Source organism: Anopheles merus, chromosome X (genome assembly GCF_017562075.2).
Source record: "Anopheles merus strain MAF chromosome X, AmerM5.1, whole genome shotgun sequence".
Taxonomy (NCBI): Eukaryota; Metazoa; Arthropoda; class Insecta; order Diptera; family Culicidae; genus Anopheles; species Anopheles merus.
Genome location: NC_054081.1, coordinates 15680505 through 15707764, shown reverse-complemented (window position 1 = coordinate 15707764; position 27260 = coordinate 15680505). Strand labels below are relative to the sequence as shown.

Sequence of the window (27260 nt, the reverse complement as noted above, 5' to 3'; positions counted from 1 at the left end):
CGGGGTGTGTGCGTCTTCAGAATTTTAACGGTTGGCAATTCTGTGACCTCATTACCATTGCATGCTTCCTGCTCGGTTTCTGGTGTGGGCAATTTCTGATGCTTGTAAATTACCCAATAAGTAACATATGCACGTACCACGCATATGCAGTACTGGCGGCCAACATCTGCTCATCGAGCTGCTCTGCCCCTTCAAACGTCACACAGCAACGCGAGTCGTCTCGCGTACCGGTCCGATGGTTACGTTGAGGCGATTAAATGGAGGTTTTATCACGTACTAGCGTTAGTTTTTTTTTGTTGCATTCTTCTACTCCTTCACACACCGCACCAGAATCGCCTTGCGTGCGGGTGCCGTGAGATACCGTGCTGTGGGGTGGTACAGTCCATGCACAATTGTGCACCGCCGCTGTTCGTTAAGGTGTGTGTTCCATGTCTAGCTGCTGGCAAGAACGAACGCAACTGGAAGGGCATATGGATTCGCGAGAACACGCTTACATGCGCAGTGCGGCACCTACCCACGGGCAGGAAGCGGGTAAACTAACACCTACCAGCAATGGCACCAGCGCCAATTGTGGCCAATCGATGGCAATTAAATAGGATGACAGCAGGATCCCTCCCATATCATGATATCATTGTTTGGGCGGAGAAGTGGCGGGGTCTGATTTGGTGGCAACTCGTCGCTCGCCCGGGCACAACGCGCTCAAAAGCGCGGTCTGATTCACTTGCCGCCGGGCTGGAAAGGTAACGTGAGACCTGTTTGGTGGTTTTTAATTTACTCAAATAACTAAAAAAAACCCCTATGAGACATAACAAAAAACTGAGAATCTCCATTGACAAGGATTGGCACGTGGGAGATAGAAGCATGAGAAGTTCTGTTTATTTTATCGATCGCGGCATTCCCCTGGAATCTGACACACTCAACTGGAATGTGGGGAGCTCTGAACTAACAGAAGTCATAAAGCTATGTTCATCGAATGACCGTGGCAACATGGCTTATCGCGAAAGTTATGTATTCGTTAACCATCTTTTTAGTGTGGCTTTACGACAAATTTGTCATGAAACAATGATGTTAACGTTTTTAAATCTTGTTCCCAACAAACAAATAAATAAATAAGCATTTTTAATCTTCCTCTATACAAAACAAAAACTAACAAAACCTATTAGAAATCTATTAAAAACCTATTACAGAATTGTGAACAATGTCCAAAAGATAGTTGGATTCGGTTGCTTAGAAAAGGCTTTTATTTAGCTCAGCATGGTTCTGGAAAAATTTGCATTGTAAACAAATTCAATACCGTTGAAGTACCCATATTGCCCCCATGTTCGGTGCCGTAATGTGACACCGCTATCAGTGCTCATCAGCTCGTGTATACGCGGCTTAACACGCGGCACTGTCAGCACCATCGCCACCATCTAACAACTGTGTGTGTGTGTGTGTGTGCACTGTTAGTGTGCAGGTGGGCGGAGTGTTCGGTGACGTCGGTGAATCACACGCACACCACTATACCGTCCAACCTGATGACGCGTTGTCTGCTTTATCATCTCTGCCCTGGTTCAGCATTGTTGTTCCAGCTGTGTGCTGCTAGCTTGAAGATTTCTCGAACTTTATTTCCCACACACTCGCCAGCAGTTTTGCAAAACCCTTTTTTTTTAAAGATCATGGTACACAGATCACACAAACAAACGTTATCCAAGGTGGCCACCGTGCTCCCCTTCGCCGCACGATGCGCGATGCTCTTCATTCCAGATGCGCCACTGCTTCCACAGCCAATCGTGCGTGGTTAGAATTCGATTTCGGAAAGTTTCGGCTTCTTTGCTCGAAATGGATAGGCGATGGTGTGTGTATGTGTGTGTGTGTGTGTGTGTGTGTGTGTGTGTGTGTGTGTGTGTGTGTGTGTGTGTGTGAGTGTGTATTATCCACGTTCAGCCGGAAATGTACACGCGGTATGTAATTTTCTGCATCAGCAACAGCTCGCTCGCAATGGAAGGGGCCCGCTCTGGTGAAGTTTAGCTAGTCTGCGCACGTAGCCGCAGGAGCTGCGGGTTAAACACGGTTGGAGTGCTCCAAGTGCGTCCGGGTTGTAGCCGGAGCATCTATTTCGAACCTCTCGTGTGTCTCTTTTGTTTTTGGACCGCACTGTGTACAAAGAGGCGTAAGAGCAGCACATGTCTCTGAAGTTGAAGGAATGATGAGGAGACCTTTTGGGCCGCGTCACGGCTTGATGAGGGTGTGGGACCGACGATAGACGAAGACGACACCGACCTAACCTAACCCTTTCTAAAGAGCGATACCGAATCCACCTACATGGTGCAGCATCCACTGCCACCATTTGCTGGAGGTTACTAATTAGAGTGAGTTGCATCTTTTCTTCTCCCTACCACCCGAACTCACACACAAACAAGCTAAAAGAGTTTTGCCCGAGAGGCGGCAAGAGCGCGCACGAATCGATACACAGATAAAACTCTAGGCGGCGAGCGCATCCCCCTCAGCTAGCCGCAGCCGAAACACTCTCCAAGCGTGTGTGGCGTAATACGGGCAGGTCAGATGCGCGCGCGCGCCCCAGTTGTAGTTGAACTGCGTTACGGTCCGGTGGTCGGGCGTTACACACCGCCTGGTCGCAAGTACGCTCGTGTGTGGGCATGGTGCGCGCGCGTCCGCTCGTTCCCCGGGAGGGTTTTCTTCGCTGGTTTGGTGTGCGCCGCCTGTTTACGGTTTTGTTTTCTCCTCATTTCCTTGTGTCCGTGATGAGTGATTGTGTGTGTATTCCATTCACCAAGCAACAGAGGAATTGTTGTTAATAATTCACACCGCTCGGCTGCAGTGCAGCGCTGCTGCCGTGGAGCTGTTTTCGGTGCGTTATTCACGCTTTCGGAGCCGTTTTCACCTCCGTCGCGCCAATCGTTTCCAGCGCGAGCCCTGGGCCTCGCTAACAACGCTCTCCGCGGTTGTGTGATGTGTTTGTTATGTACCGTTTTTGGTTGTTGTTGTGTTACTCTTTGATTCTCTCTCTCTCTCTCTCTCTCTCTCTCTCTCTCTCTCTCTTCTCTCTATTTATCGTGTCGGAAAGACTGTATAACATGTAGGCAAAAACATACAGACAAGTGCAACGAACGAGGTGGTCGGTAAGGCCTCGCCTTCTGCTCGATCATATTGATTGAACACAATTGCATAAATAAGACATGATCCACCACAACAAATCCGGGTTTTCTAATGTTTTAATCTGCTCCGGTGTTATGCATGCCACGCTGTGTGTTGTGTGTGCATTGGAATCGTTGTTGATGTTGTAGAATTTATAAATTCTAGATTTAGTGATTTCCATTACAGTACAGTTGTTAAGACCTTTGAACAACAGTAGAGTTACAGTGCGTTCAAATCTTGAATCAACAAAGCCCATTATATAAAGTATGCGGACTGGCTTACTTGCTATGATGAGGGATGCACCCATCAGTGATGACAGATAGCCAATATAGCTTAGAAGAGTGGCTAACCTTGCAAATCTACCGCTGAATAACCTGATTTCCAGGATTTTGCATGCAGTGTAATTGATATTGAAACAACTGCAGATAACGTTCAATGTGAGGAACACAAATAAATTCAAGATGTTTAGACCAGCTTCCAAACAATCAAAACTGCCGGCTTCTAAACGACTGGACGTAGTTGAGGAGTCTACAGGAACCGACATGTAATGTCTGCAAGAAATACCACTCCAATACCTGCAATAGTTTAATTTTAGAGCTTGCTGCTAGTGTAAATCAGATGCAACATTGTCATCACAAGACTTGCTCATCGATTGATACGAAAAAAAGCATACGGAGATAACTACTCTATCTCCTAGATCAAATCAATTGTCACTTCAGCACTGTGCTTATCGTGATTGTCTCATTTGCACATCGACCACTCATCGCGAACCACTGTCGCAAACGATTCCATTTCCCTCGTGTAAAAGAATTCTAAAATTAAACTCCAGCACCACAACCCCTATCGCAGGGAGCGTTTTTGCAACGTTCCAGCGACGCACCCGTCGCCTCGCTGCATGCTCGTCCGGAAGTACGCTAGGATATTGGTGGAATGCAGTTAGAAATCTGTGTCACATTGTGAGAAGAAGAGACCACCCCACCCCCGCTCAGAACAAATCCCCTGCCACCGCCCTCTCGCCACATACGCAAACACACATTGGCGACCACCGGTCCCGTCGCCCAGTGTCATTAAACGTTCCCCTTTTCTGTCGTCCACTTGTGAACGACCACTTCCTGATCAGCTGTAATCAGCGTCCTTTTTTTTGTTCCTCCACCCTGGACTTTAAATAAAACTTTCATCTCCCCGAGTCGCTGTGTCTCGCTCGGTGCATGCTTTGTCCGGGACCTCTACCGCCGTTGGATCATACTGATTGCAAGTTCCGGATGTGTGTCTAGCTAGGGTGGATAGCGAGAGAGAGACAAAGAGCGACCGTCCAGAGCAACCCTTTTGGTTTTGTGCGTTTGTTCTTGGTATCCAACTGGGTGCAGTGCAGTGTAGTGTCCACGTTGGGACGGTTCGGTTATGTGACACGGAGAAGCTGATAGTGCAACAGCAAAGCTCAGTAAAAATAAGGGATGTAGAGTTCGCGCAGTTCGATCTGATATTGAGTTGCATCACCAGTGATACTGGTCCTGCCACCAGCGGTTCGTCCATTGCAGACTTCCCAATGTGGGATGTGAAATCTTTGGCCAGTCTCTCTGCCGAGTCCTCGTGTCCGTTCTGTGCTCTTGTGCGACTCTCCACACCGCCATTCAATCAGCACATTCGCCAACTTGACTGCCGCCTCCCACACGTAGTATGCGCGCGGGAGGGCTCCGCGTTGATCGTTTGGGTTGATTTTATATAATCATTTTCAATTTCCCGGGGCCATACACCTCTCCCTTGTTGACCTGACCCGGTAAAGCGACGCCGTTTGGAAAGAGCCAGAAGGGGCAGCAAGTGATGTGTGCTCTCGTGTACGTGTGAAACATTGCACTCCCAGAGCAGGGGGGAGAGAGAGAGATGCAGTAGCTGCATAGTTAACGCTCCCGCACATCAGATCATCCCCGTCCCGCTTATCGAGGGACCCCACTCGCTCTGAGTCGCATTCCCTTCGCCTAGCTCTGGACCCAGCCCTACCCTGCCCCCGCATTGCACGGTTTGTTATCGTTCAGCGAAGCAAAAGCACAAAAAAGTAACACACACCACACGCACACATAGGCACGCAAACTTTATCTCCTACGAACGACAGTGCGATCAGCGTGACAGCAGCAGTGTGTCCTCACGCCAGTTTGACGTTTGGTGTCGATAGCAAAACAATTCACCCTTCCGGACCAAGTGTGTGGTGACAGCGTTGCACAAATTGCCTGTGCAAAGTGCGCACCGTTTTTCTATTATCGTGCCATTGGTTGCCGATTCTGCTCAGCTTCCAGGGCGTGAGGGCAGTATCGTGCTGGTTTTTTGTTGTTGTTTTTGTTGGTTGTTGTGTGCAAGAGTTTGAGGTTTTTATTATTATTTTAGACGGGATCCTTTCCCACATCTACTGCAAGGCATTCCAAATCCTTAACTATTTTCTAACCAGAATTGATACAACACTGTAACAAGCGAAACAAGTCGGAAACGGTGTTAAAAGGCCGACATTTTCTTCTGAACCGGGTGTGAATAAGCAAAGCGTTTTCTTCACAAGCACGGGATTTGCGATCGTGATTAGAGGATATTGATAAAAAAACAGAGACGGTTAAAGTGTGAGCCAGGGCCCTGCTACCAGGGTGGTGAAATAGCAGACAGAGTAGGTTAGTGTTAGTACCCAGCGCCTGATTACCGGTGTGGTCGGTTTCCGATGTAGTGGTGAACGGCAAAGCGATGAAATCGAACCAAAAAGTGTCCGTATCGGATAAGATAAAGATCTGGAGCTCAAGGGTAAGTAGTGTTACACACGGGCACGGGTGTTTAGAGGATGAAGGGATGATAACATGCACTGAGCTGGTTTGGGCAGCTCAGTGTCACACTGTGGGATGAGTGACTGTACGGAGCACAACTCCGGTCTAGAATGTGTACGCCCCCTGCGCTACCAATACCGGAAGATTGATAAGAAGGCTTTTGGTTCCAGAAATCACAGTAACGTTCTAGTATGCCTGCAACTGCCAAGAGCGCTGACCGTCAATTAGTCTCGCCGGTAACATGCTAGAGACAGCAACAGTATGAAACAGCTGCCGAGGTTCGATCCTCCTTCGTGCTTTTCAAGCGTGCTTTGCTTTGCGCAAACCGGACGAGAAGACACGAACGCAAAACGAATAAACACGAGTAATGTGAGAGTAATAGATCACTAGAGGAGAAAGGTTGGTTGGGATGGGTGGTGGTGCGAAGCGAACTGCTTCTCTATATTATCTGTGTAGGGGTTTGTGTGTTGCCTCTCAAACGTTTAATTTGTGTGAGGTGTATAGGGGGTCTACCAGTAGTGCCCGAATGTGTTGTGTGCGCGCGCGACAATGATGACTCTTTGTGCTGGTGTGTTGTACACTTGTAGAGTCAAGTGTTGTATGTACACTGTACCTGGACCTTGGACACACAAAACATATCCAAACGGACTCAGTAATCGAACACGCGTGTGCGCGCGCGCCTTGCCTTTACTATTGGGCGTAATTTAGCACAACACACCACTAGCTTATTGGCACGGGTTAATGGCTTCATTGTAAGGGAGCTTAAAAGCTCTAAGTAAAAAAGAACATATTTGCAAATCTCTTTCTGTGGGGTTCTCCATACGTGTGCAATACTTGTGCTAACATCACGCACAGTTGTTTTCCGTAAAGCAGTCGCGATGTGCGCTTCTGTCTTTAACGCGTCTCTTCCTTCAATACGCGAATGTATGCGCCTAGGTGCGGTTTTTACTTAACGTCTCCATCTCGTCTCAAAAATACACACATACACACACGGATACAGCAGTGAGCATAAGTCTACGGAGCACAGAACACCCCACTTGCGATATTTGCGCAACTCAGAGAGGAACGGAAAGGCAACAGCCACTGCGTGAGTCATCGTGTGTTCTGCTGCGGTTTGCGCGTTTCGTTGCAGCAGGGAATAGAATGATTTCCCCCCGGAGACACACACATACACGCAAACACACACACACACATTGACACACGCAGCGACGGTTTCGCTTGGAGAAAGGGCGAGGGCGAACTGTCAACGTCTCTAAAAGGCATGACTAATAAACTTTTACTTCTTTGCCCCCGCCAGACCATGGAGGGTGGTTGGTTCGGTACCTCTGGCACATAAGTCCCAAGTGTCTTCTCCCGACCTGCTTTGATTCGTAAAGTCAATTAAGAGTTCAATGGGGGTGGAGGGCGGCTGAGCTGCTGCTACTGGTGAAGGTGGGCGGACAGAGTGTAAAGAGTCATCTATCCATTGTTTATCTTGTGGCGCATCGTCGTCGCAGTTGGCACAAATGCATCGTCAACAGGATCGTTCTCGGCAAGGGGGGGGGCCACCACCAGTGCCGCCCAGATCGTGGACAACGCGCAAAACTGGAACGGTGCTTGCCGTTTGTCGCTACTGGGCGGTGACGTGTAACACCGCGCCAGTCACTTGTTGAATTCGAGCGGGTAGAATCTTTTGCTGAGCACGAGTTTCTTGGAAGTTGTTGGCACAAGTTAGCACACCGGGAACAAATCATTCATTCATCATAGCGCTCTTAACGGAGCAGCAGAGAGAGAGAGAGAGAGAGAGGGGCAGCAAAGAGCGCGATAGTGAGCAAATGTTTGAATTGGAAAACATTGCCTAGACGTAGACATCCGGCAATGGTGTCGGGATTCACCTCTTAACAAATGTGCTAAACGAATTTACATCACCAATATCTACATCTTGCCTTACTAGCCGTGCCCAGATATTGGAGAAGAGCTGTTTGCAGTGTGTTAAAGTTCCATTAATAACTTTTGCGTCTCTGTACATTTCGCATGTTTGCTCAGCGCATGTGTTGCACTGGAGATGCAATTCGCACCGGCAGTTCAAAACCAGTCGCACACTAAAAGTTTTGCCGCACATATCACGCATCACGTCCGGCTCCATGCGCAACGGGACCCGAAAGCGAAGCAACAATAAAACAAAAAGGTCTGTCCCTTAAACTGCGGCAGCGTAAGCACTGCGTGGGGCCCAGCCAGCCAGCCAGCCAGCCAGCCAGCACCGTACGTGAAACGCAAAGAAAGCGCTCGTGTTCTTCTGCACACGGTGGCAATAAAACCCTGGTGCTTCAGCTCCCAGCATTCGAACAGCGTTTCAATATTTAAGCTAGCATTCCGGCAATCAGGGGAATTTTTGCTGCTATTTGCGGTGTGTGGTCCCTCGGGTGTTGTTCAGGTGATGGTCGAAGATAATGGGTGGGCAATAACGGTGCGATACGCAGATGACGCAGTTGTTTGCCGAGGGTAGGGTACCAAGTCACGCCAAGTGTGTGGAGAGCGGCCATCGAACACCATCGCCACCGTCTTCTGGGTGTTTGATAATCGATAAGATAAAGCAGCACCGCACCACCGTGGGACCGGTACAGGGCCGGGGTGGATTCGGTTTAGCGAATGTGTCCCCCAGTGTACGTTCGATAGTCGGGCAATGTTAGTATACAGCGTTGGACAGGCTGTCAGACATTCGTGGATATGGTAGGTTCCTACTTTTGCTTGCATGTTGGGGAGCTATATTCGTGAGCTGAAGATGTCACCAATTGCATTGAGGATCTCTGAACAATTTGATGAAAAGTGTTGTTACAAGATACTGACGTTCAACTGCAAGAGTTGGTTATTTTTAGCGACTGAATGCTCTGTTGAGTGCTCTTAAATTGAAGTGTAGAGATAATTTGATCTCCAAGATGTTGTGAATATCTTAACGTGGATTTCATGAAATATATTATTTAGATAATTCAGTGCTTATTGCTTGTTTATTTAAGAACTACGTTGCTTTAAGCGATAGATGCAAAAACTGGAATACTCGATTTTCATTCAAAATCCTTCAAATTCCTTCAAAGTTTTGTGAGAAAGCTTTGGTAGAGAATGAAGTATTTTTGGGTGAAGAATCTTAAGGCCAAGAGTTTACTGTAGAAACTTAATGCTCTGTTGAAAATGTACGGAAAATATTGATCTCGAAAGTTTTGCGAATAGCGCAACGTGGATGTTATGAAATCCATTTTTTGGAGAATTCAGTACTTCAGGAATCAGAGTCAGGAAGTAACTTCAAAGGTTCTCTTGGAAGATCTAGTGAAAAAGCAAGGGCGAAGAATGGTACGGACATACAGTTGCATGAATTGCCTATTGGCTGCAATACTTTGTTGAGTGCTCTTTACGTTGAAGTGTAGGGAGAATCTTTATCTCAGTCTCGTACATGTACTGCGTATCGTATGAGCTGCTCCGAATTTCTTATCATATCTCGCAAAACCCTCCAGCGCGCAACTGTTTGTTTCATCTTACTAATAGAATCTTTTTTTTACCTCCTTTTTTATATTTGCGCAGAATCAAATAATCAAGGCAGCGGCCAGTAATCAATCAGCTGCCGGTGCTGCCCCGCCAACCACCGACGATGGGGACGTCGCGGCCGGCGAGCAGCCGTCCGACCCGAGCGTCCAGCTTCGGTCGCGCGAGCTGCCACCAAATCGCAACAACAACAGCCCATTAAATCAGTGCATCAACGAGCTCACGACTAACCTGCACAGCCGCCGGTGTGTGAGCGAGCTGGTGGCGGCCAGCAGCAGCAGCAGCACAGCCACCTCCGCCACGACCAACCCAATCAACGCCGGCGAACCGGCCCATCAGTCAACAGCAGCCGGCGGTCCGGCCCAGCAATCAACCAGCAACGGTCCGCAACCAACCGCCAACGGGGGCACCCCGGGGCACGATGTGGCCGGGAAGGAAGCGGCCGGCCGGGTGCGTAGCGCCAGCCAAAGTGAAGCGCAGCAGCCCCTGCTCGCCTCGCCGAGCCATTTCGTGACCGTGATCGAGGTGAAAGAGTCAAAGGGCAACGGTGGCAGTGGTGGTAATGTTGGTGGTGCTAGTGACAAATCGCCACAGGACAGTGAGACGCCGTCGGCGCCCAAGACGGCCAACTACGAGAACGTGCTGATCAATACCGGTGCCCGGTTCGGCGGCAGCGTGGAGAATTTGGCCGATCTGCCCTACCAGCAGCAGCAGCAGCCGCACACGGGCGGCGTCAACGCCAGTACGTTCCTCGATTCGAAGCATCCGAAACCGCCGGACCGAAGCAGTGACGGTGGTGGTGTTGGTGTTGGTGGCAGCTTTACCGGAGGTGGCAGTTCCATCTCCGAACGTACCTCGCAGCTGCTGGGAGCATCGGCGGCCGCCGACCACAAGAAGAAAGTACCACCGCGGTAAGTAGTCGATGCTAGAGCCATGTTTGTAAGAATAACTAATCGTTGAGTATTACTAACGTACTTAGTTACGTTTGCCAGTTATGTTTGTCTTTTCTGGTAAATTTGGATCGGTTACAGAGGTTTTGAGAGGGCAAAAAAAAAGATTTTAATTTAACAACTCCAATGTTCGGGTAAAGGTACACCAGTGGCACGTGAGACGATTTTCGACTCTTCTCACTATGGATATTCTTCTTAGTACAGATGGTTTCCAACGTTTTTCGATCATCAAGTCGTTCCATCATTCTACTTTTCTTCATTGCACTGGGCACAAAAGCGCAATATAAGCCTAAGGTCCGGTATTATGGTTTAAAGCGAAAGATCGTTGGATTTGAAGGAAAATCTTCCATTTTCAGGATCCTTGGGCTCAAATGTAATACAAATGTGTTCGCATCTGCGAAGTTGGATGAAAACTGGATTTGTGACTCGGTTGAGACTGAATCGAAAATTGGATCGAAAGTTTTGAAATTTAGTGAATTTGTGCTACTGGTGCTATACGTACAAAAAAGTTCTGAATTCTGAATCCCTCCAATACACAGGGCGTTTTAAGAGAGAATGATTCTGATCCTAAAGGGGGCTTAACTATTTTACTCTTAGGACGTTTAATTTTTTTTAAGAACTTCGTCGATGGTCTCGATGGGAAGGGCGACAAATCTACTAATATACAAGTACATTGTAATCATTATGTCGGACACTTGCGTTTTAGGTTTTAGGCATTTTTTTGTGTCTGTCAATCAGGAAATTACACAAACTTTGTGCAGTGGCATTCACCTCTGCCATGATTGTGCAAACAAATGAATTGCCAATTCTTCTTTACAAATGTGTAAAATTCGGTGTTTTGTTCAGCTTTCCAAACATGATTGTGAACAGCATTTACCCTAGCATCCAACAGCATATTTACAGTAAATTATTTTGAATACTGTCCAAGGTCCATAAATTACTACAGATCGGTTCGTTCAGTCCAGTCTTCTTCTTCTTCTTATTTTGGCTCAACAACCGTTGTCGGTCATCGCCTGCCTGTACCATTTTCAGTGACTTATTGATTTCAGGTTAGTCAGTCCTACGTATGGCGGCACGGTCCATTCGAGGCTTGAACCCATGACGGACATGTTGTTAAGTTGTGTGGGTTGGCGACTGTACCACGAGACCCTCAGTCCAGTCTAGACTCAGACAAATCTTAATTTGACAGTCGGGGAGTGCAAAGTGTCATACAAGTCTTTAGTAACCATTACGCCTTTCCTGTCAACCTTCATAGAAATCCTCATTTGTTATGGTGACCAAAATCAGATCCATAAGTCCACTAGTAGTCTACCTAATCACATTGGTGTTGGTAGGTTGGCTCAAGGAAAGCTTGAGACCGTTTGTATAATGCAATAAAAAGTAATGCGTGTTTATGCTGACATTTGATTTCAGCTGATTTCTAAACATTTTGTATATGTATTATATTCTGAGCTGCAACCATACTTACAGAGGGGTTTGGCCTTTTCAAAAACAATATGCCAAAACAGTATGAGAGCTTGCATTTTTATTAATGTTGGCTGAGCAGTTTTATTGAATTTCCAATTCTTTTTTGCTTGGAAATTGCTTTTTTGGTCACTAAGTTCCTTGATTGAAATGCCATTACAAATAAATGTTGACTCAAGCGGTCGCGGGGCACCAGTTTGACATCTCTGATCTATCTTTTAATTGTCTGATTCATTTCCATGGCTAGTATTTGTTTTGGCCTAGTAGGCCTATTACTTTGGAAGTGAAGCTGATTTTAAATCCATACCGGCTCTGGGATTGATCCTGTACCCATAGCGATACTTGAACGAACGATAGACAATTGGCGAATTTTCTCACCATGAACATTCTCTCAGTTCTAGATGGTTTCCACTGTTTTTAGATCATCATGTCGTTCCATCATTCTACTTTTGTCCATTGCACTGGACTTCACAAAACCGCATCGTAAAACCTCACTTGAGGTCATGTACGGTCATGGTTCAATGCGAAAGTTCGTCCGATTTTTTTTACTACTTTTAGCTTTACAATCCTTCATAGGGATCAAATTTCGGCGCAGAAACTGAGTCGAAAAATGGGTCGAAAGTTTGAAAATTTCTTGATATGATGGTGTAGCTTCTTGTTTGCATTTAGTTACTAGGTACCATATTTATCACGATTTACCAGTTATTAGTAATCTATTTTCTTGATATCAGTTACTTGTAGCTACGTCACAAATATCAGAAATCAGATCAGTTACCTTTAATGAGCTACTAGGCCGCTTGTACAACTTTGCTTCTACTCTCTTGTCGATTAGTTCGCTACCAGTTAGAAAGTAGTTACTAGTTACTTTTTGTTACTTTTGACAATCAGATTGGATTGGTCGGAAATCTCTCCCGATCATCCCGGAGCATCCATCAACTCCCGATGACTTCAACGGACATGTTTAGCGTCATCGGTGTCACCATTATCAAGCAAACACGGTGCACGGCATAGATGATCAAACCGAATGAGATCAGCATCGGAAGTCTAGCAAATCAGTCGGGCGTAGAAATGCTTGAAAAGAAATGTGTGTGTGTGTGTGTGTGTGTGTTTGTGTTTTTTGTTGTTGTTGTTGGAAAAAGCCAACGTTGATGTACTACAGCGTGTAGTTGCTTTGAATCCGTTTGGAGCTTATGATAGGGAACTGTTGAATGTTTTGTGGCTGTTTGTGTGTGTGTGTTTTTTCTTTATGTAAACTCTAAAACCATTACGATTTCCATACGCTTTCGATGCGATAATCTTGTGCACACACACACATCTGCAGCGCTCGTCACGCCTCCTCACGGCCCCACAAGTTTACGATCCCCGTCGTGTGCAGTGTGACAAACCTCATTTGTTGTCGGGTAACAAATGTTGCTCCAACCCGGGGAGACCCGGGCCTTGCCACAAAACAACAAGCATGTGCCCCAAAGCATAACTATTTAATCGTGCAAGCAAAACCGGCACGGGCAGAACGGGGTGGGAAGGGAGCAAGCTTAAGGTTTATGGTACACCTTCCCGGGCAATGTTAACTGCAGTTGTGCGATTTTTACGGCATAAATTCGTTGCACACCGGTTTTGCCGTTCCTCTCCAGGGGGATGAGGGGGTGTAAACGGGGGGAAAGGAGGGTTCACCCCTTTCGCCTACGATTGGAAACGGCAATCAACACCTGTTTATGGTTGTTTATCGGGCAATGTGTATGCGGCGGAAGCGTTTTCGTATTGGCAGGCGTGGTATTGGAGTTTTTGCCTGCAGCGGGGTAACAAGTGTTAGGCTCCCTTCAATCCCCCGCGCCCTGCGCATGTTTGATTTATATCAATCAGTTCCGTTATTAGGATAACAACAGTACGGCGGGGAGGGATGTGCATTTTTCAGTGTACAAAATTTCCCAATGAGCTGTACAGAAGTTTATATAAACTCCCCCAAGGCGCAGCCCCGTCGAATGACTAATGCCTGTGCAGGGTAATGCTTTAGCGCCGCGCTCGCTGTTGCGTGAAACGGGTGGCCGGCGCGCTTGCGATTGCTTTGCCCGGTGTGTTGCGGAAGTAAGTCACCGATCGATCCCGAGAGAGAAGCATAAGCGTGAAGAAGTTGCTTCCCCCCCCCCCTTAGCTTTCCCTTTGCAGACGCGCTTACGCTGTCTCGGCTCCTGCAACATCTGCGTGATGCTACTTTCGGTGGTTAGTACAGCAAAAGCGAAAAAGCGATCTGCCGTGGGGTTCCGGGTGTTCGTGATTGTTGGCGGAGGCGATATTAGAAGCGATCATTAGCGAGCTGATGTACCAATTAGGGGCACGATGTGAAAGCCCACTCGTCTGCGTGCCATCTCGTGCCGTGCTCAACCAAGGTCAGCAGCGACACCGCTGCTGGGCGGATGCATCGGGAGCGGCAGCGCCCGGGAGCTGCTTTGGAGAATTCGGGAGAATTCCTGAAGAGCGAGAGCAAGCGAGCAAAGGAAGGTGTAAATTGAACTTGTACTCCGCGCGGGAAGCTCCTAATTACCACAGGGTAATCTGTAGCTGATCTACAACATTACGTTCTTCCCATAGAGCATACACACCTAACACACTACGCGGTGAGACAACGAGGCCTACTCTCCGGATGCTCCAATGCCACATCACGTTCGGGCGTCCAAGCGCCTGCACAGAACCTCTGCAACAAACAAACGGGGACAGTGTTTGTGTTGTTTGTGTAGTTTTGTTTTTTGGTTTTGCGTCACCCAAACTGTCAACACCTCGCACGATACCCATCCCCATCGCTTCGTACGCACGTGTGTGCGTGCCGTGCTTTATGGCGCATGTGGCCCTCGGTATCGAATTTATGCACGTATTGCGACAGACACACGAACCGGCCGTGTGCGTTGTGGCGCATCGAGCATGAATGGTACATTTGGGAGTTGACGGAACAAAGGCAGCAGAGATTAGATGTCACGGGTACTCGCTCTCTCCCCGTTGGAAACAAGCAAAAAAAAAAAAAAAGAAAAAAAAAGACTCCCAAAACCTTGGAATAGACCCATTGGAATGACGGCTTACCGTGCGCGATGCTTATCGCTGACATCTTGCCCGTTGATCGATGGAGCATTTCAAGCATGCTTCCCTTTGGTGGATCTCGCCCCCCCCACCGCTACTACCCCATCACTAAAACAAGTGTGACACAAGAATCACGGTTATGTATGACCACACAGACATAGATACACACTGGTGACAGGAAAAGCTCGCCGCGCTCTAAAATTGTGAAAATCGGCGTGTGGCGCAAAACACAATGCGCCAAAAGCACACGGCGCGTCAACGGTGCCAATCGGGCGAGCTGGAATGAAGACGGAATGAAGTAACGATCCACCACGGTGGTTTCATCCGCAATCCGATCTTTGCGACGGCGGTGGTGCTCGCGGGTTTGACATTTCGTGGTAGCATCATTGCATAACGTTTGCTCTTTGCGCCAGCGGCTGGCGAAGGTGTCTCTGTTTGCGAAGGTAACAGACACTAGCAGACGTCGACAGTGTGCAGACTTGCTGCAGCCTGACGTTCGACGAGCACCTGCTGGATGCCGTTCTGGCATCAGTGAATCAGTGCGGTTAATTAGACATCGGGTTCTGTAAGCGTTTTGAAGTTACACGGACAATTCAGCTTGTAATCAAAATGCCTCTTGCGAGCGAAGCGGAGGTTTTGAATGCAAAACAACAACCACAAAAAATCAAACATACCCGTTTAGAACCTTCTCAACAAGTCGTGTCTCTATCGCCCCAAAATTCCGCTCGTGCTTGTTTGGTTATCAAAACACTTCAAGACAAAATGTTTTTTTTATGGACAACTACTACCTCCTGCTGGACGATCGTGAATCATCTTGTCATTGTGAACACTTTCCCAGCCCAGTTGTCTTCTCTCTCCGGATGTCTTTTTTTTCGTTGGGAGTTTTATTTGCCCAATATGATCTCAATTTCGTTTCCCACATACTTCCAAGAATTCGCGAAGAAGTTAGTGTTGCCACAGTTCCATTCACCGCGTAGCGTGCGTATAGTATATGAGCTACGTGTTGTTGGAAAGTCCGGAACTGGTTTTCCCCGCAGCTGCGAGAAACTGGCACGAGTCGCCCGCAAACAGTCATTCTTGCGTTCCGGGCACTGTCGTTTCTTGGCTGCGCTTCCAGCCGGTTTTTAATGGCTCTCGTTCGCCGGGTCGTCTGGAATTGGGCATAGCGCGTGCGAGAGTGCACCCTCGGGTTTGTCCTTGGTCTCTCCCCCCTACTCGCCGCGAAAAACGAAATCCAAAAGAGAGAGAGAGAGAGACAAAAAAACGTTGGTTAGTACAGAAAAACCGGTACCTTATGCTGCGCTGGGTGTGGAGATGGGTGCCTTGTAACGCAACTCCCTGTCCGTGTGTGTATGTGTGTATGTGTGCGCGACAACTTCTGGAATCAATGGCAAGACGGCAAGCAAGCTGCCCTGCACCAAGAGCCCCAACGTGGGACGACGGGAGATGACAGGTGCTGTGCATGGGTTGAATTCTTCGATCAAAAGCCCCATTCAAGTCCACAGATCAGTAAAATGGATCCACGATCTCGTTCTCACTCTCTGCAAGTGTGTATGTGCGCAAGGGCGCTGGATCTCGCGCGTCGCCTGCATTCTATTTCCAGGTCACCTTGCCGGGGTGTTGTCCCGCGGATGGCAAAGTAGGCCAACGGAACAGTGTCTGTTGTTTTCTCCCGGTCTGTTGAATTCCAGTTTTTTGGAGTACAGCGACACGCCGTGCGTACGCAAATAAGACGATAAAAGGCGCTTGGTAAAAGGGAATCGCAGCTACAACAGATTTGGAAGTTGTTAGGCTTTTGGATCTTGATCTTGGCTTTATGGCGATGCTCTGCACCAAACTCCTGGGGATAGGACGGACATTGGGCCAGGTCCAGGTGTGCTTTCGTTCTTGGTTGTCTGGGGATCGGGTGGATATCTTGAGGAATTAATCATCTTTACCTTGATTGCTTGATGACTCGGAAGCTCCAAGGTCGTCGCTATCCTTTCCCGTCATCCCAGACTGCTTAGACATCACAAGACTCTTCGTGTACTGTAGTGCTTTTCTTCAATAAAGCAAAACGAACGCTAATGCACCGAAACCATGTCCCGGTGATGCCACGTCTGCTGCTCCGACGTAGTAGCCACCGGACCAAGCCAACGCACAGGCAGTGGCTACGGATGAGTAGAGGTACCGGCAGTGCACCAGCCCAGCACTATGGCCCAGTGGTCCCATTTTCTTCCCATTCGGCGGAGGGTCGTACGATTGCCACGGCTAATTGGGGCTACCGGCGTGGCGCTTTATAATGTAGCTGGCTTGTGTTTCTTCATAGATGCGGGCAAATTATGCGCGCGCTGCTGTGCACGTACTACCACCAGCTACGGCAGGGAGAAAGAAGTTCCTCCGCTCCGAGCAGGACCACCGTGCAGACCGGTACCGATCGAGAGTTGGGGAAGAGCGAACTGTTTCCACGCTTTTAGCTCGTTGGGCTATGGGATTTCGTTTCGCTTCCGTGGCCACCGAACGGGTTTTTGGGCCGCGGCGAACTTCCGCGCGCGCCTTCTGAGCGCGGCATACTTCGCGGTCGATGGTGTGGGCGGCATCTCGTGCGGCTGCCCCCGAGCAAAACAACAACTGGGCAGGAATGCTTTTTACGAAATTCTCGCCCGTGGTAGTCGCGCGGCGAGAGTTTTTAGTTTTCTCGCTTGGCGCAAGTTGTAAGACGCTAGTTTTTGAACTCGGGTTTTGCTGGCGCTGTACTGGTTTTGCCAGGCAATATTTCTCACACAAAAAAAAAAAAAAAAACAAACTCTGCGTAAAAAACATGACTCGATTGCGCTTTCCGATGGCTTATTTACAATTTTCGAGAACATCTTTTTTAGCAATTGGCAGTAATCAATCTTTGAGCTAGTGAACAAAGGAGGAATAACACACAGCTGTGTGATGGATGGATGGATGGAGCTGGAAAAATTCGTCTTTATTGCCCTTTGCTTGCACATCACCCAATCGCCCTGTTCCCCACTCTTCCCCCGGCTTAGCCCGGTGTGTTCGTTGGCAATTGGAGCACAACCGGACCGATTATTAGTGCTGATAATCGGACGCAGTCACGCGTTGGGCCATCCCCTTTCTAAAGAAGGGTTTTTTTTCTGTTTGCTCCATTCTGAACCGTGTCTTCTCAACGTTCTTTCCCCTTCCCAACTCTCTTCCCAAAAGTTTTTAATATGCCTCTCGTTGTTCGATTTTCATTACTTGTGTCAAAAGTAAAAACATTATGAAATTCCAGCAATTTATATCCATCTATTTTCATTTTACGTCGGTAGCGAATTAGAGATACTTTGCTAAAATCGATATGTCGTCTCGGGTAGAAGAGTGAAGCCGCAACAAATTTTTGCGATGGATAGCTTGATTGATTTGATGGCCGGTCTGGTGGTACAGTCGTCAACTCGTACGACGTAACAACATGCCCGTCATGGGTTCAAGTCCCGAAAAGACCGAGCCCCCATACGTAGGACTGACTATCCTGCTATGGTAACAATAAGTTCAATATTGATTTAATAGTAGTGAATGATGTTTCTTTTTGGAAATAATTACATTCCTTCCCAAGACTCTACGACTGATCGATAAGAGAACGGAAATTCTTGAAACTGCAGAGACTCAACATATCTGTAAATTTGCAGCGCATCTTTTCAGTCCAGTAGAGCAACCCATGTTGCTCAGGTTTTAATCCATGCTTATTTAGCTAAATCTATTAACCTTCCAGCGCCTCAGCCTCTCAGTGTCTTATCAAGGTTTCCGTCTGCCAGGGTTGCTTCGCCGTCGGTTACAATTTGCTTACAACAAAAACGAAACCTTTACCTTACCAGCAACATTAGCAACATTTTCCGCCGATGCGGGAGTAGCTTTGTACCCAGGTCGTTCCCATCCTACTGCACTCATATCGGCGGCACACAGCACCACCGTTGCCCTCCGGAATTGATTTCGCGTGTTATAAAAAGGGTGAAAGCGTGAGAAGTGGGGTCGTGTTTTTCTCCTGCTTCTCTCTATCTCTCTATCGCCCTCTCTCTCTCTATCTCTTTCTTTGAAGGGTATGCACACGGAAAGAGGAAGGGCAGCAGCTGATGTGTTTCAAGGGTGGGAAACAGAGGGCCCCAGAGACCAGCGTCGGTGTGTGCACTGGTGGTACGCAAAACGGTACCGAAATTTAGCGCCATAATTTTCTAGCCAACACGTTGGTTGGTGTTGGTGATGTCGGATGCTGTGGTGGAAGAAAAGGGAAACAAACTGCATTGTAAACGCACACGGGTACGGTAGAAACTGGAGTGATTTAAACATTCCAAAACTTTCGCCTTGGAAGATGTTCCCTCCCACCCTTCGCATGTGCAAGGCCAGAAGTCGGAGGGGTTTGAAAACTGTTTAACATAATAGGGAATACGTTTGGACAGAGATAGTTTTGTTTGCAGGGTAGCAAATAACAACGTCGTTACAAATGTTTTTTAAAAAACTGTCACATATTGCATCTACTTGTCAGATGATTTTCAAAAGACGGCAGATGATAATCGAATGTTGGAATAAGTGATGGGCATAGTTGGCAAAAATTCGAGGTAAACTCCGATTCGACTCCGATAATTTCGTGCTCCGATTTGGGAAGGTAGGTTTGCCCAGCATTATCCGGAGTCGTTTGGAATCGTCTTGAGCTGTCCTAACTCGTCTTGAGCCGTCGTTAATCGTCTTGGGCCGTTCTGAATTGGCAGGAGTCGTTTGGACTCTCCTAACGACGGCGTACGACTTCGGACGACTCTGACTCCGGGTGAATCTGGACATTTATGGCTGACTTCGGACATCTCCGGCCGACTGCGGGTGATTCTGGAAATCTCCAGACCACTCCGGACATCTCCAGACGACTCCAGACATCTCCGGACGACTCCGGACAGCTCCGAACGACTCCGGATAGCTCCGACTTCGGGAGTCTCCGGATTTTCGGACGACTCCAGACATCACTGGACGACTCCAGACATCACTGGACGACTCCAGACATCACTGGACGACTTCAGACATCACTGGACGACTCCAAACATCACTGGACGACTCCGGACATCTCTGGACGACTCCGGACGGCTCCGACTTCGGGCGACTCCGGACATCTCCGGCCAACTCCGGGTGATTTCGAACATATACGGACATCTCCGAACGACTCCGGACGACTTCGGACGACTCCGTACGACTCTGTACGACTCCGTACGACTCCGTACGATTTGTACGACTGCGACTCCGGATGGAACTCGCCCTAAACTCGCGAACTGGCTCTAATTTTTCCGTAGTCGGAATCGAACTAACAATTGTCGGAATCGGATCGGAATGGTGGGTGCGCTCCAGAGAGCACACCACTTATTGGAATTTGTATGAGAGCTTAACCTGAAAGTAATCAACAACATGAATTTGGTTGTAACACGTATGCAACTATGTATTCTATCGTACGAATATTCGTAGAGCGTTACCGAAGGCTCCAATTAGTGCAAACATCCTTTCATGTTTTCTCTTTTGCTTTCTTTAATTTGCAGCCCACCGCCAAAGTATGTGCGCCGTGCTGCGCCCGTTGAGCCACCGACCGTTCCGTCGATGGCAATGCAAAACCTCCGGAACAAGGATGCTGGACCGACCCATTCCACGCCCGAGCCGGCCACCGGCACGGCACCGGACAGCCCGAGTGTGACTAGCTCCTCGCTGGAGCGGAACATCAAACCATCGGAAATGTATCGCCAAAAGTCGTCGGACTCGCTCGACGTGAAGCTGTCGTCGGTCGGGTACGGTCACGACCAGCCCGGCAAAGCCCGGCTGCCCAAGTCAGACAGTCTCAAATCGAAGTCGTCGAGCACGGACAGTCCGACCGGGTCGCTAGGCAAGGTGGCGAGCGGTACGCCCGGCATCGGTGCCTCCCCGACCGGTAGCCTGGGCAAGCTGCCGACCAGCATGACCGGAAGCAGCAGCGACAGTCCTACCGGCAGCCTCGGTAAGATGAACCAGCAGCAGCACCACCACCACCAAACGCCTCCTTACACCAGCCAGCACTCGTACCAGCAGCGACACGGTACGGACGGTGGTTTGCCGCACGTCGATTCGAAGGAGTCGCTTGCGTCGGGCGGTGGTGGCACGGGCACGATCGGCAGTACCGGCGCGATCGGTCCCATATCGGAGCGGGTAAGTTGGAGTGTTGCCGTGCTACGTAACTCGCCGGAGCGCATTGAGCTTTAACGGGGTTTGCTTGCTTGCTTTGCAGATTAAGAGCTACGAATCCATCTCATCGCTCAGCTCGGACAGTATGCGCCAGCAGAACCCGAAGGACCAGGAGCACTACTACGATACGGTGCCGCTCGACAACAGCGATGGGGACTACGTGTACATTCAGCCGGGCGGCGTTGGCACCGGCTCGACCTCGAGCCGGGACGACATCTCGACGGTGGAGAATGCCAGCACGCTGCTGATGCCGTCCCATCCGCGCAGCCACAACAGTAGCCAAACCAGCGTCCAGCTGGAACCAGAATCTCCCGGGCGTAGCAGCAATTACGTCAATATAGAGTACTTCATTCAGTAAGTGGATCCTGTTTGGGACTTTTTAAGTTAATTTTGCTCGAGCGAGTTCGACGACACAATGACTGGGTGGTACAAAAACATACGTTTTTTTTAATTTAAATTAAAATTCAACTACACGAAGCATTCTCAGCTGCCATTATCAGGCTTATTTTATTGTCATAAGCTTGTAATTAAAGTTATTTTATTTAAAAGGAGTTTTATAGTTTCTATCGAAATATGGCGAAGTAGAGTTTTACTTCGTGTTTAATCGATTCGTGAATTGATTCAAGCCAATCGTTTTGGACATTAAACCCCTAGTGGAAAATGGTTCGAGAATGACATTTTGTGGTGTTTTTTTTGATAATTTTCCCAATTGAGATATAGTACAGAGGAACCCCTCATAACGAGTTGAATCACTCATTATACAAAAAACTCGTTGTGTGTGAAACTCTATACAATGTACTTTATAAGAAAAGTTAAATAATTGGTTCCAGAACCACGAATGTGCATAGTATAAATGTTCATATGCATCAGAAGAAAAAAAAATGCATATAACTAATATATTGTACGATAATTGTAGTTCACTATTGATCTGTCATTATTATTCATTCATTTTCTTGAACAATGTTTGAGTTAACAGTTTCAAGTCACAGCTTGCATTGCTGCAAATTAAAAGAAATGTTGATCGATCCTTTCTCAGTTTGTGTCTAAGATGTTGTGTGATCAGATATTAAACAGTTCTACCGATACTTCTCCTCCTGGCTATAGGTTTATATTTAACGAAGTTCTCATTTGCCTAAGCGATTAGCGAATTATAGAAATGCACGCTCCACGAAGACTTATTAGTCGTCATATTACTCTTTATGCAAGATTTTGTGATTTAAGAAAGGTATTTGTCTTGCATTTAGATTTGCTCGTTATGCGAAAAAATCGTACTAAAGGGATACTCGTTGTGAGGGCTTCCACTGTATTTTGATACTTTTTGGATTTGATGAAACAAAAGTAAAAGAAATACCTTTAACAAAACACCGACTGAACCGACTCGACTTAAAAAAATAGATAAGATTAAATTTGAATAGTAAATCATTTTTATTATCTTGTAGAATGTTTGTTTGTCTTATGTCAAAATTTTGTAATCATATTTTAAACTCGTCGGCAAGAGTTGGTGTGGAGAGTTCATGCTTACCTCTATTTTAACCGTCCGTTTGGTTTGATAATCATCTTAAGGCAAAAAAAATGCTAATTAAAATGATCAATCTAGCTAAATTACTCGACTCTACTTAAATGGAGTTAAATGGAGGTAAACTTTCCTATTCTTGTATCAGTGGGGTTAAGAGTGTTTTACTTATGTTTCAAACTTTATTTGTATCCATTTCATTCGCTTAGCTCCAGTCAAAATAATGAAAATCGCAGCAGTTCCATCGATAGCGACGGTGAGGGCGACGGTGGCGCACCGGTACTGATGCGTGCGATCTCGACCGACACGGACGCCGGCAGTGGTGTGGTGGGCGCTATGGGAGCTTCTCCCGGCGTCGGCACATCCAGCGGAAGTGGCCTATTCCGCAAGGTGTCGGTAAGTGCGTGGGCAAGGCCACATTCCATTCTCACACATCGTCGAGGATCGAAAGAAAACCTATTACACATTCTCCCGTTTTCAGAACGCCAACCGGGACACGATCATACGGCGCATCGTGACCAGCATCATCACGAGCGAAACGCTGTACGTGGAGTGTCTGAACAAGATGAAGCAGTACATGAAGGCGATCCGGGCGACGCTGACCACTTCGCAACCTGTGATATCGGAGGAGGAGTTCCAGACGATCTTCTTCAAGATCGAGGACCTGCACGAGGTGCACAGCGAGTTCCTGACCGAGCTGCAGGCCCGGCTGGCCGCACCGGACGAGCCGGGCTCGCCGGACGGCGGAGGCCTGTGCGTGGGCGAACCGTTCCGCCGGTTGGCTACCCAAATTCATCTGTACGGTGCGTTCCTGCACAACTACGGCCGGGCGATCGACACGGTGAAGATGTGCAGCACGCACAGCCAGCAGTTCAAGGAGATCGTGTCGAACATCGTGTTCAAGAACCAGAACGAGCAGAAGCTGTCGCTGGAGGAGCTGCTGCACAAGCCGGTCGCCCGCGTCCAGAAGAACGCGCTCGTGCTGGAGGATCTGCTCAACCAGACGCCGGAACAGCACCCGGACTACCATCCGCTGCGGCAGGCGTCCAAAACGATACGCAACTTCCTGTCCGAGTTTAACGTCGTGCAGACGCGGTCAATGTTCCCGGTAAGGATCGTACCGCCGCGGGCGGAAGGGCACAACAACAGTGCAGTATTCGAAGTAGTGATGGGAAAAATGAAGTTTTTGTCGGAATCGATTCCGGCCAGCTCCGAAGTTTTCTGAAATCAATTCCGCTCCGGAATTGATTCCAGAATCGGCTCTGGAATTGTTTCCGGAATCGGCTCTGGGTCCGAAATTGGAATCGGCTACGAAATCGGAGTCGGTTTCGGTATCCTCATAAGAATAGACGGTTAGACCCAATGATGGTCACCCAGTATTGATAGCCACAAAGAATCAAAATTTACTTTTAAACGATGTATTCTCATGGAGATTCCCACATTGGTTTCGCTTCTGAAACTTCTTATTTCAATTCAAGAACTGATTCTCATTCCAGAGCAGTGCTGCAAAATGTCATGAGTATCACGAGATATTCATCAACGAAAACAATGAACATATCCGTGGTAGTTTGATGCTCATTGCTGATACTCTAAGAAAGTGCGTCATGACAAGTCGATCGCGACGTGTGAATGTTTGAGTCAACCCCGATACTCAGATTGACAATCTGAGCTTGATGCCGGCGCATGTATAATCATGATTTTTCTGGCTGTGAACAATGCAGCCAAATGCCACTGTTTCAGTCACCAAAACTCATGAGTGAAACGAAGCTTAAATCAGCTCACGTACACAACTTAGATGATCAGTGATAAGACTCAAACAGCTGGAGGATCAATCACATGCTTGATGACATTTTGATTAGCACCCAACTGTTGGTCATTCACTTGGTCACGACATTTAATCACAACAATCGGCGATAATCACGACATTATTGGAAAATACTTCAGCTCAGGCTCCAGCAACAAAATGAGTATACTTTCTCGCTCTGTCTGTTTTGATTATCTGTCGTGTCAAACAGAGTGACAAAACAAGCTCATTATGTTTCTTGGGACCACTCGCATGCACCGCATACCTCCGATGACTATCGTGATTATCACCGACTGAAAATGTCGCGACCAAGTGACTGGCCAAGAGTTGGTTGCATACAATGTCATCGTGCATGTGATGGTCGCACCAACTGTTTGAGTCTCGCCTCTGATCATTACAGTAGAGCTCGTGACGTTGACATGATTTTGTTTCAGCCAGAATTTGTAATGATTATGTCAGTGACATTTTGCAGAACTGATCACTGTAACAAAGTCATGACATAGTGACTGACCAAGCGATGGTCGCAAAATGTCATGAACCATATATTGGTCACATCAATCGTTTTGAGTATCACCTCTGATTATCACAATTGAGTGCGTGACGCTGATATGGATTTTGTTTCAGTCAGATTTTTTATGACATTGACAGTGACATTTTGCCGCACTGTTTCAGTGCTAATTCTATTTCTTAAGTCAATTCTGATTCAGCAATTTGCGGATTTCTAGGTCGATTCCGATTCTGCAACTGATTCTGATTTCGGAGCCGATTCTGCAATCGGCTCTGGAGTCGACTTTGGAATCGGATCCGGAGTCAACTTCGGAATCGGCTCCCGAATCAACTCCGGAATCGGCTCCAGAGCCAACTCCGGAATTGGAATCGACTCTGAAATTGATTCAAAACACAGAATCGGGATCGGGTAGGTCCGATTCCGAGCTCCCACCACTAATTCAAAGGGTGAGGTGAATAACAGTATATTAATTCATTTTTTTTTCTTTTTTGCTCATTTTTTTAGAGCGACGATAAAGCCCTCCGGCGGCTGGTGAAGAACTCGTTCATCGTGGAGCTGGCTGACGGGCACCGGAAGCTGCGCCATCTGCTGCTGTTCAACGATGTGATCGCGTGTGCCAAGTACAAGGCGGTCGGCCGGGCCGGTGACCGGAACGGGTTCGAGTTCGAGCTGAAGTGGTACATCCCGCTGCGGGATATACTGATCTGCGAGGAGTCGGCGAACGATCCGAAAGAGGCGAGCCCGATCAACATCGTGCACCTGAAGTCGCAGGCGTGCACCGTGCGCGACCAGATCATGCTGGACGAGAAGGACCGGCCGGGCGGTTCGAGCCGGGCCGGCGACAAGCACCGGAAGAAGCTGGCCGATCTCGAGGCGCAGCTGGTGCTGGCGTCGCCGAACCTGGTGTTCAAGATCGGCAACAAGGCGACTGGCAAAACGATGACGTTCTTCCTCAGCTCCGACTTTGAGCGTACGCAATGGATCGAGTCGATACTTTCTCTGCAGGTAAGGGGAGGGGGGATTTGAAAAGCAAAAAAAAAAAACAAATGCAGCAAAAATGGTACATGGTGTGTCTCCTTTCTGCCGCAGCAATCCTGCAACCTGCCCGGGCACATCCCGGTACAGATCTACGATCTGCACGCGTGGATAACGGCCTGCCAGTCGCTGATCAAGACCGAGATGGGGTCCTACCTGATGCGGAACGCGCGCGACGAGAGCCTGCTGGTCGGCGACCTGCACCTTACCATCCAGGGCCTGAGCGGGTTCGACCAGCCGTGCGATCTGTTCGTGTGCGTCGAGATCGACTCGTACGGGCACTACTTCCGCAAGGCGAAGACGAAGCTGGTCTGCCGCAGCGCGACGCCCCAGTGGAACGAGTCGTTCGTGCTTGAGCTGGAGGGCAGCCAGAACCTGCGCATCCTGCTGTACCAGGACGATGTGCAGCGCCCGATACTGCGCGCGAAGCATATTCTCAAAGTGAGTGCGAAAAACGTGTGAAAAAAAGAGCGTAGGGGATCTATTTTGTCTTGCTCTAACGGATTTATTATTTTACCAAACCGTGTAGCTAAGCCGTAGCTGGATGCAGGAAACGCCGACCAGAAAGGTACTACAGCTGTCCGAGACGCTTAGCATCAGCACGATCATTCGGTTTGTGCCGGGCGAGGTGACGTTGCGCCGTGTGCCAACCTCCAAGCCGGGCGCACTGTTCGGTGCCAAGCTGCAGCAAGTGATCAAGTAAGCGGGCTCATTTCTTTCCTCCGTTTTCCGCCTCACGGCAATCCATCTTTGAACCACACACCTTAACATTCTCTCTTTCTTCCACGCATTCTGGGCAGACGCGAAAAGCGAGACATTCCATTCATTGTGAGCGCGTGCGTCCGGGAGGTAGAACGGCGCGGCATGACCGAGGTCGGCATCTATCGCGTGTCCGGGTCCGCGTCCGACGTCGCCAAGCTGAAGAAGTCGTTCGAGACGAACGCGTACGAGGCGGAACAGCTGCTGAAGGAGGTCGACATCCACTCGGTGACCGGGATCCTCAAGTCGTACTTGCGCGACCTGCCGGAAGCGCTCTTCACCGATCAGTATTATCCGAAGTTGTTTGACGCGTTCAACCGCCACTCGAACCTGAGCGAGGGGACGCGCATCCACGAGCTGCAGCGCATCTTTGCCGAGCTGCCGCAACCGAACAAAGCTACCATCAACCTGCTGCTGGACCATCTGATGAGGTAAGGGAGTGTGTATTTTATTTTCACGTGTGTGTTTCTGTGCGCTAAAATGTGTAAAGTCCACAAAGCATTCG

The 27260-nt window shown here is 48.4% G+C and overlaps 1 protein-coding gene across 5 annotated transcripts in view; it reads left to right on the top strand.

The window, feature by feature from the left end:
* Positions 1–27260, top strand: part of LOC121602254 (active breakpoint cluster region-related protein) — a 43890-nt gene that overhangs the window by 11968 nt on the left and 4662 nt on the right. Inside the window, exons 1-11 of one of the 5 annotated variants that reach the window (XM_041931230.1) lie at positions 2603–2621; positions 5579–5916; positions 9489–10360; positions 20464–21100; positions 21180–21490; positions 22859–23045; positions 23131–23757; positions 25466–25966; positions 26051–26437; positions 26526–26695; positions 26797–27186. In XM_041931230.1, the coding sequence (XP_041787164.1) occupies positions 5860–5916; positions 9489–10360; positions 20464–21100; positions 21180–21490; positions 22859–23045; positions 23131–23757; positions 25466–25966; positions 26051–26437; positions 26526–26695; positions 26797–27186 (4139 nt within the window). In that variant the 5' untranslated portion in view covers positions 2603–2621; positions 5579–5859. Of the gene's footprint in view, positions 1–2602; positions 2622–2885; positions 5917–7552; positions 8646–9488; positions 10361–20463; positions 21101–21179; positions 21491–22858; positions 23046–23130; positions 23758–25465; positions 25967–26050; positions 26438–26525; positions 26696–26796; positions 27187–27260 lie in introns of those variants that run through there. The other 4 variants (XM_041931168.1, XM_041931106.1, XM_041931279.1 and 1 more) reach the window with 4 other exon arrangements.